The 10,358-nt window shown below is 41.6% G+C and overlaps 1 protein-coding gene across 6 annotated transcripts in view; it reads left to right on the forward strand.

The window, feature by feature from the left end:
* The window catches only part of LRRFIP1 (LRR binding FLII interacting protein 1), a 216,694-nt gene extending 207,042 nt beyond the window's left edge, over nucleotides 1-9,652 (forward strand). For 4 of the 6 annotated variants that reach the window (XM_030579401.1, XM_030579402.1, XM_030579403.1 and 1 more), the window contains one exon: nucleotides 30-76. Coding sequence is in view for 2 of the 6 variants with exons in the window: in XM_030579405.1 (XP_030435265.1) it covers nucleotides 30-76; nucleotides 2,000-2,117; nucleotides 2,691-2,770; nucleotides 4,569-4,673; nucleotides 7,436-7,546 (461 nt within the window). In the remaining 4 variants the exon portion in view is untranslated. Of the gene's footprint in view, nucleotides 1-29; nucleotides 77-1,999; nucleotides 2,118-2,690; nucleotides 2,771-4,568; nucleotides 4,674-7,435 lie in introns of those variants that run through there. The other 2 variants (XM_030579405.1, XM_030579406.1) reach the window with 1 other exon arrangement.
* Nucleotides 9,653-10,358: the final 706 nt, after the last annotated feature.

Genomic DNA, 10,358 nt, shown 5'->3' on the forward strand with positions numbered 1-10,358 from the left:
TCAGCACTGAGCTCTCTTTTCTCTTTCAGACAGACTGAAAATACTCATTGGTGAACGAGAATCCTTGCTAGAACAGGTAATTAACATAGTTCAGTATTGCTGGATGCCTGGTAAAGCAACATGGTGAGGAGGACATTTACAAGAGAACAAAATACTCCTATAACATAAACAGCGTAGGCAATAATGCCCAACAAAGCACAGCAGCTGCTGCTATTGCTTCCCGTCCTGTGTTCACTGTTTTTATTCCACAGGAGCTGGGTTCAGCTTTGCACACTGGAGGTACATTTATGGGGATGGGTATAAGGCAGATTTCTGCCAAAAACAGACATAGACGGGAAAGGAGACACTCTATAACAATCTTCATAAAAAATGTCATCAGGACTTCAAACGGGGGATTTTTTCCTCCCAAAATGGGCTAGTTGCATTTGTTACAGGGCTAACTGCATTGTAGACCCCTCCTGGTCTCTTCGAGGGTGCCCCATTCAGGTCTCTGGCCTCACACAGTCACCTTTCTTGGAGTAGAATCATGCTTTTCTCCTACTCAGACTAGGCCTTGCACCGCAGTCCCCAAAGTGAACCATGATTATCTTCCCAGGCAATTCTGTTCTCTCGAGAAGCAGTGATGGTGATAAACAGTGACCAGACACCCTTCTTAAAGCAAAGTACTTAGAACAAAAACATTCCAGAGAAAACAGCCCTTTAAACAGTACAGTCTGCATGCTGGCCTGTCTTTGCATAAGGCTTATCATTAAGACTATCACTTTGTCACAGATATTTTTAGTAAAAGTCATGGACAGGTAATGGGCAAAAAACAAAAAGATCACAGAAGCAGTGACCTGTCCTGGCTGGGAGCTGCAGGGATCCAAGTGGCTGGAAGGGGGTCCCCCCACTACCTTGCAGGACTGGGAGCTGAGCGGCGGGTGTCCCGCTACGGGGGGAAGGGGATCTGCTAGTGGCAGAGGCTGGGGAACTGGGGGGACCTCCCCCAGCCACTGAGCAGCTCTGGCATCCGGAAGTTGCAGGGGACCCCCACCCATGGCCACTGAGCAGCTCCTGGGTCCATCTGCCGCTGTTGACTGGGAACTATGGGGCCCTGGCAGCTTGCAGCAGCTGAGCTGCTGCGGGGTGGAGGGGACCCCTGCCAACGGTGGCAGCTAGGCAGCTCACAGGTTGCAGCTGGTCAATTTCAGGGGGTCCTGCCACCTTGAGAAGCTGCGGGAGGATCCCTCACCACCCACAGAGACTGGGCTGCTGCTGGACCCCCGCTGCCAGCAGCGGCTGGTCAGCTGTGGGGCCCCCAATGTCACAGAGGTCATTAGAAGTCACAGATTCTGTGACTTCTGGGACCTCCATAATATAATCTTAGCCTTCTGTGAATGTGGGGGAAGCCCTACTTCACATTCCCTCGATCTCCTTGGACAGCTGCTGACAATCTTTTTGTTTCACAATGTACAGTTTAGGAGGAGAAATGCAATAGGAATATAATAGCTGGGTAAATGATAGCCAAATTATTGATGGTGAAACTATACATCGTAAAATTCCAAGATAGAGCATATATGCAGACCTTTAAAAGCTGACTTGTTTCCTGATATATGGTCAATTCTTTGGCAGCATAAAAATTCCTATGAGTTATTCTCTTGAGACCTTTGGGATTATGATTGTTTATCTGCATTAACTCATGCTGTAAAAAATCTGACTTTCTTTAAATTAATTTGCATGCAGAGTACAAACTGCATTACCAGTAACACTGTCCCCATAATGTTACATACTAGTTCTACTCTAGAATCTACACTCTGTTTCCCAAATAACTTCCCATATTAAACAGTACTGCAAAGGAACACGTAGGAGACAATTTTATGACAACATATATTGTGACACATGATTTAAGTCTGATCATTCCTTCTGGCCGACTGAACTTTCATGGGGGGTAGTCTGTAGATTGATTTGGACAGCTCTCTGTAAAGACACTGAAATTAATGAATTATTTTGGGACTTTCAGATCAAAATACTAAAAGGACAACTGGAAGAGAAGCAGAAGAATGACAAGATGGAGAATCTGCAGTCTGAAAATGAAGTTCTTGAGAATGGGACAGATATGCACATGATTGATCTACAAAGTAAACTTAATTTCCATTTAAAGAGTAAACTGCTATGTGCAGTATATGGATAAAACAGTGCAAATTTCGGTTTACACTTGACTCTTGAATTCTGAGTGTCTCTCACTTACAGGCTATCTTGCCTATCCACTTGTTCAGTTCATTCTTGTTATGCTGGGAGAATTTTCAGTGCAACAAGCAGTTAGATAAGATTCTACAGGAGGTGCAGGTGGGGGGTGTCTTTAATGTTTCAGTTTCCACTTTAAAGACTGCTGCACAGAACCTCCTTTGTATTATCAAGTAGGGCTGGGCGGGGGCTCTCTTCACACTACCAATTCTGCTCTTAGAATTGTCACATGATGTGATCTGAATTGCTCCCTGCTCACAGGGATTGGAGTGTGTATGCGGACCAGCTTGCATGTATAGGGGAACTTTACAGAATATTTCATGCCAAAGCACAGAGCATGAGCCACCTGCCCACCAGCCAGCCCCACATAGTAACAATGCAATGTTTTAAAGCTCCAGCATTTTATGTACTGGAGCCCTATCCAGATTGTTCCTACATTTCTGATAACAGATTTGTAATTTTTTTAGGAGATGCCAACAGACAGATCAGTGACCTCAAATTTAAACTTGCAAAGTCTGAACAAGAGATAACGACTTTGGAGCAGAATGTAAGTTTGCACATGGAGAAAGAGTGATCAGCTAAGAAATATAGTTCCATGATAAACTAAGGCTCTGTCTTTACTGCCAGGTAGGTCAGACTATCCGGGTGTGAATAACCATGCACACCAAACTGTTGTAATTCCCCTGTCTGGACACTGTGGGCGCAAACTAAAAGGTTCCAGTTCTCACTAAGCTATACTCCTGGGGGAATTCTGCAGCCCCCCTCCCCCCCCCCAAAAAAATCTGCACATATTTTAAAATTCGGTATATTTTATTTGTCACAATGGCAATATAATCATGCCAGTTTAAATTATTTTGGTAATCTGTTTCAAAATGCCTGCCTGTCAGCAAGCATGTCTGCAATACAGACAACAACAAAGATTCCCCCAGGGGCAGAAATCCCTTCCACAACCCAGTTGGGCATCTCAGTCTGGGTGTGTCACACATGCCAGCTGAGCACATCTTGGGAGAAAATTCTGCTCCTATGGTCTTTTAGTTGATTCTCATTTTTTAACCCTGCCCTCATAGGGGTACCATATAGAGGTTTCCAATTAGAGGATACTGCTGGGGGGGGAGTGGGAGGTGGAGCTGGAGGGGGTACAGATGGAGAGTGCTGGAGGTGGTATTTGGGGATGCTGGAGAGGTCCGTACTGGGAGAGGATATTGGGGGGTATTACAGGGGGCTGAATGGGGCCTCCTGGCCCAAACACCCACACCCCCTCCCCACAGAACCCAGCTGTGGGACCAGACACCTGCACCTCCAGAGCCCAGGAATCCAGAGGGAAAAACAGCCTGATGCTGAGTCCTGGGCACATATGGAGTTTCCTTCACACTGCCTCCTTCCTTCAGGGCATACTGGGAACTTCAGCTGCTGGGAGCCCTCCAGCTTCCCCTTCCCTTGGCAGTGTTCTTCTCTATTTGTGAGCTTGGGAGCCAGGATCTGTGGGGTCCAGCAGCCTCTCTAGGCGGCCAGCAGCTCTGCAGTGCAAATTCTAAGGGAAAAAATAAAATTGTGTGCAAATTCTGCATTGTGCAGTGGTGCAGAATTCCCATTAACGCAAACTATGAACCTTTCAGTTAGTACTCGCAGCATCCACATGGGGGAGATACAGTGCAACAGTTTGGTGTGCTTTGCTATTCACGCCTGTATTCCAGACTCTGAGGCAGTGTAGGCAAGCCTTTAGTCTTGTTTGCTGTAACAAGCTTTGAAGAAAGGATTGTTAGGGATTCAGAGCTATCTCATTGTGTTCAAACAGACTGGAAATACTTTCATTTACGTATAGGAAATATTATTCTATAAATGTAGAGTTCAAAACAACAATCAACTTCAAGGATCTGTGTTAACACCATTTTGAAAATAGAAGAACACTTTAGGATGTGGGTATATCCAGATACCTGCAGTTCTTGACTGGCTGGAGGCAAATGGTGTGGAGTATGACAAATGGGTGTCACTGCTCATTATGCCTTTTGTCCCGCATAAGTCAGCAACACGGTTATTCTTCAGAGGAAAGAATGGCCCTACTTAGTCACTGGTTATAGAGAAGTTTGCCCTGTTTAACTTTCAATGTAGGTAAGTTAGGTTTTTTTAATACATTGAAACATTTCCCCATATTGTTGGTAGACTATTAGAGAAGAATACCAGTAACTGACACCTCTGTGGCATAGTTTTTCTCAGAACATGCCCTTTATTCTAATAAGAACACAGTGTAGACTCCCCACTTCACTGAGTTGCCAAAGGAAAGACAGGATTAGAAGTTATTTTACTTGTACACAGTTCTTAATGGTATACTTGCTTTTTATCCTTAGGTAATACGGTTGGAGGGTCAAGTAGCTCGATACAAATGTGCTGCTGAAAATGCTGAAAAAATAGAAGATGAACTGAAAGCTGAGAAACGCAAACTCCAAAGAGAGGTAATTTACTGTTACATTCTAGACGAGTAAATTCAGTTTGAATTTAATCTACAGAAGATTAGCAGACACATCTCTGAAAGCTTTTTTTTTTACGATAGTTGCCACCCTTCTTGGGTTACTGCAAGGTAAATGGCTGCTTTTGTATTGTTCCTGTTAGTTGCGCTGAAGGATTTGGCCAGAATCTTAGCACTCTTAGGTCTGGTAAATGCAAATGCAATTGTGACAACTCATGATAGCGCACTTCCCTTGAACTGATTACTGTAAATGATTCTTAGGTAATGTCATCCTTAATGCCTAGCACCTCTCTCTGACTTGTATCAGACTTGGTGCTACTGACTAGACTGGAGCTCTCATGTCGTAGGGTTGTATCCTTCAGTACAGTTCTACTTCAATGACAAAGTATCATTTGTAAGTGTCAAATCCAAATGTCCATTTGAGTCAGCATACATAAGATTTGAATAATTGGTGTTTGTACTATAAAAACAGTTACAAGTGTTGGCATACATGTCCTTTAACTAATGTCATTAAGAATCAGTTCTCAATTACAGCTTCTGTTTTTGTACTTTCAAATCTTTGATCTTATTGGGATGTGTAAATGAGAAATTAGTGGGAAGCTGGGAATACTGGCATTGGGGTATCAGAGGTTGCATTTCATTATTTAACCACAGTGACACAGAATCAACAGTAAAGGACCTAGAGGATAAGCCACACAAGTAACTTTACGTGTTTGGTGCTTAAAGTCAAGCACTTAAACTGATTGACATTGCAGCTGCTGAACTAGTCTTCCTTGCTTGTTGTTTTGATCAGGTCCCTCAATGGGCTCCCCACACATGATCACCTCAAATTTAGATATCTTGTCATCACATTCAAAGTTCCGTATAATTCTGCCCCTTCCTACTTTTCTTTTGTCAAGCTTCATATTGTCCACCCCTCCAGTCTGCCTATACTCTAGTCCTTGTCTGATCATTTGTCACTTTCTTACACAATAACCTCTGTTCCGCCTTCATTGTAGCCCCTTTGTGCATGGTGCAACCTCATGCACAGTGCCCCTACTCTCTCGACATAAGGCCTTCTTAAAAGACCCATTTCCTCCATGCTGCCTATAATGACTCAATGACTTGTTCCTTTTCGCCAAAGCACTCTCTACCTGTCTGTTCTTATAGTGTGAGACCACTGGAAGAGAAACTATCCTTCATGAGTGTTTGGGAAGTTGGTGCTACCATAAATATATAGTAAGCAAATGTAATAATCTTCAGACACCTAAGTAAATGGCCTGAATTTCAGAGATGCTGAACACATATTATTCCTCTTGGAGTTCGCATTGACTTGAGAGAGAGTGAGGTTTGCTCAGCACCTCTGAAATTCACGCTATTAAGCTTGTGTGACATTCCCCAGAGTAGAATGTGAGAGTTGAAGAGCAGTGTCCCCTTAACTCTAGGCTGGGGTGCCTTTTACACTGCTTTGCTGTCAGAACATCCACTCTTGGCCTGCTCACATAGCCTTCAGCATTCAAATTCACTCCCAGCAAAATACATGAGCACTCTGACCAATCACTCATTAATACAGGACAACACCCACAAATTCTTAGTCCCAGACTTTCCACCAAAAATGTGCATCTTGTACTATCCAGCACACTACTGAACAATGCAAGCTCATAGAAAGTCCATAATTTCATCAAAGGTAAAGGATAAGGGCTTATCCCCAAAACAGTTTCCCACACACTTTAATCCAAACACACTGGGTAAGATAAAACAATAAGTTAAATTTGTTAATTACAGAAAGATAGAATTTAAGTGATTACAAGTGATAATGCATAGAAGTTGAGATTTAGTTACAAAAGAAAATAAAAGAATAATAAGCAAGCTAAAACCTCATGTAAAAAGCTAACTGAACTTGAAAGCAAAGGTTTTGTCTCACCGTATACTGTTGTCAATTTCACATGCTGGGTCTCCTTGCAGCCTGGGACCACTCCCTCCTTAGTTCAGTTCTTTGAGATTCATTAATGTCCTGATCAGAGAGATGGGAGAAGGAGAGGTGAAGTCAAGCATTTTCCTCACCCTTTATAACTTAATTTCTTGTGCTAGAAATATCCTTGCTAAGTCATGGTGACACAGTCTGTTGTGGACGTGAGGTTTGAAATGTTCCTGTGATTCAATGTAAATTGCTTATTCACACCTCCCCCCTCCCCGTGGGAGAATGGCTACATAAGTATCTGATGTTTTTTTAACACTTGCCTGGGGTCAGTGTCTCTTTGTCTCTGAAAAACTGGTTTGTGGATGTTACCCAGAATTGCAACATATTTCAGTAGCACTTATACAGTAGAATCTCATAACTTTACATATAGTATTGCTACACATATTTCAATGGGATAATAATGTTCAGCAGATTATGATTTTTCAAATACCACCTCACAAGTCATACTTTGTACAGAAGTTATCACAGTCTTGTAAAGGAGGTGACCTGTAATAGTATAGACCATCACACTTGGATGGTCTGAATTTGAGGCATGTTAGTTTGGAAAAATGTCTTATGAATAAAATGCACTATGTGGCTTTCAAAGTAATGGTGCAGGCAGTTACTTAATTTGTCATAACTTGTCGAAAATCCATCAGGACCTTCTGCTTGTTCTTGTAATGAGGTTGCAGCAATATGGAAATCAGAATAGAATTAGTGTTGGTAAAACACCCAAGCCACATTCTTTGGGAAAGGAAAAACATTTCAAAAGCTCTAGTGATGGTTTTTCCTTTGCTTCTTCCTTTCAGCTTCGCTCAGCATTGGATAAAACTGAAGAGCTTGAAGTTAGCAATGGTCATCTAGTGAAACGGCTGGAGAAGATGAAGGCCAATCGAAGTGCTTTACTATCTCAGCAATAATAGCCAGCTTTCACTGAAAACTACTACTTGATGGAATGATAACAACATTGGAGATGCTTGTCTTTTGCCATTTGGGATGCTTTATCATCATGCCTTCTGAGAACAAAAAAACAGCCCCAAACACATGCACTAATTTGCTATATGCCACCAAATTGTGGTTCTCTCTACACAGATTCAATCCTGCTGCACTATATACATAGGAGTAGCTAATCCAAATGGCTGTGCCTGTAGATGCCTTTCCACGCTGTATGTTTGGTACGTTTGCAGTACAGTACCTGTATACCATTTAACAAGCACACCGGGCATCGTGTTAGTTCTGCATCCCGAAAAGCACAGCAGCCATTTTTTGCCATTTAAAATGGTGTTCAAAATAAAGATTAAAGTGGGACTTGAATTTTGTCTTGCTGAAATTTAGGGGGGGAAGAGGGAGCTGTAATTTTGGACTTCTCATGAGAGAATCTTCAATTTAGTGACTGCAGTAGTATATTCATAGTAGGCTGTTCATTAACAAAACACTGTGGAACCACAAGCCATTACAAAGCAAAACTCCTTCAGTGGAAACCATGGAAGATGATGGTCTTGGAAGCAAAAGTGACCTTAAATGACTTTGCCAATAAAACAAAGGTGTTTGGAAGGAATTTTGCACCAGTTCAATCATAAGACTATTTTATTTCAGGTTGAATAGGCAATAGCTTCACTGAATTACAGCTTTTTATGTATATTATTTAATCCCTATATTTGGAATTGAAGTAAACTACTTCTTTTAAAGGATGTAATAATGTTGCATAAATAAAGCAGAGTAAGGCCATGTTTTAAAAAAAGGTGGATTGCACTTACGTCATTTCACTACAGTTGTCAAAGCAAATATCATTGGTTTAAACAAAATGTGTGAAGGGTTCTTCTACATCAGAAGTCATCTACCAGTACTTGAGCTGTTAGGAATCTCTGTGCTTCTACACAAGATCTACCAGTCTAATTTTTGATAAGTAGCTGAGAAGTAAAGAAGCACTTTAGAATACATTGCTATATAGATTTTTCTACAAGTTCTGTTATTGCAAAACTGTTCCTTGGGTATTTTACAAAACAATTTTCCACTTGAAAAAGAAAACATAACCAATTAAAATATCCCAGGCAGTTTTTACAATCTAGTGACTGTTAGCATTACAGCTCTGCTTCATTAGAAAAGATTTATAATGTTGAATTCAAAGCAGTTATCTGAGAAATAAATCCCAGCAATTTGTCCCCCTTCCAGAGAAAGTTTGTAGTACATAAGGAATGCAGATAATCTATTGTACAAAACTGTGTTCCAGATATAAGATTAGATAGATATCTCTTCAAGAGAAATAATTTTCCATGAATGCTGACTCTCCCAGACTCCCTTCACTTCTGTTACTTGCCACGTACTAAGCCAAATTGAGGGTCAAGAGGCCAAATTTCTCCTTAACCTCAGCTTTAGGTTTTTGGTCCACATACTGTTCTTGCTTCTCCCTCCATATTTAGACGTTAGAATGCAGGACCCTGCTGTTGTCCACTAAAGGAAGTATTGCTGATCTCTGTGTTTAATTACTTTCGAAGGTCAGATAAAAATATTAATTGGATGTGTTTCCCTGGCTAGAGAAGGAACACTCCTCGTTCTAGCTGAATGAATTCAGGCATCTGGCTTACCATCAGTGAGGAAGGAGTAGATCAGTGGTTTGGAAGAGGGAGTTAGGATGAGGAGGCTTCTGTGGTCCTAGAAAAATCAGAGAAATGTAGGCCTGGAAGGGCCCTCAAGAGGCCATACCCCTGCACTGAGCAGGATTAAGTATACCTAGACCATAATTTCTTGCCCTTGTCAATCAGATATAGAGCTGTATAGTGGGTAAAAGGACTCCTTTAAATGAAATCTCCACCTCCAACTGGGCGTTTATGGAAAGACTCTTCAGATGCAGAGCCAGGTTTCTTGCTGAATACCTCAAATTAGATGTAGAAACCAGATTTGCAACTTTCTGTGACTTTTCTAATTTCTGGTGTATAGAGCCTCTAGTGTCTGCAAAATACAATGAAGTTTTTTATTAAAATAAACATACCATAGTATTTTATTAAAGGATTAAGTTGTGTGGTTGATTGCTGCTTGGCATATCTTTTTGTGGTAGTGGTGAAAATACTGTCTTGTGGCAAAAATCAGGAGAAAAATCGGTAACAATAAGGGTTGGGCCAAAAAATTTAAACATACTTTGTTCATCAGGAAGTGCTGTGATTTTTTTTTTTAAAGGAACTTTCATCTTGTATCCATGTGCATTAATCTCTTTATCACAGACAGAAGTCAAATCCAAATTTCATAACCTGGATGCTTATGCCTCTAAGAAATCTTTCAGTGTGTGATAAACTAGCTGAATATCCAAACCATAATTTGATCCCTCTGAATCTCAGTATGACCAAGGTTTAGTTGTAAGAGGAAAAAAATTAATTGGTTTTGGCACATTAATGTTTATTTTCCTATGAAGAATGCACACTAACACGGCTTTAAATGGTGGTAACAACATTGGCTCCAACCGCGGGGAAGCCAGTGCATCTGGCTGGAGTTCAAGGGTATGTCTACACTGGGAAGTGAGCCTCCTAACCCAGATAGAAACACCTGCTGGAGCTAGTGTGCTAAAAATAGCGTATGAACATGTGGCTTCGGCAATAGCTTGGGCTCTTAACCCAATGCCCTGCGTCTGAGCTTGGGTGGCTAGCCTGAGTCTCTACTACAACTGCAACATCCACACTTATTTTTAGCATTCTAGCCCCAGCCGAGCTAGTGTGAATCTGTCTACCTGGACTGGCAGAT

The sequence above is a fragment of the Gopherus evgoodei genome, chromosome 11 (genome assembly GCF_007399415.2).
Source record: "Gopherus evgoodei ecotype Sinaloan lineage chromosome 11, rGopEvg1_v1.p, whole genome shotgun sequence".
In the NCBI taxonomy this organism is placed as follows: domain Eukaryota; kingdom Metazoa; phylum Chordata; order Testudines; family Testudinidae; genus Gopherus; species Gopherus evgoodei.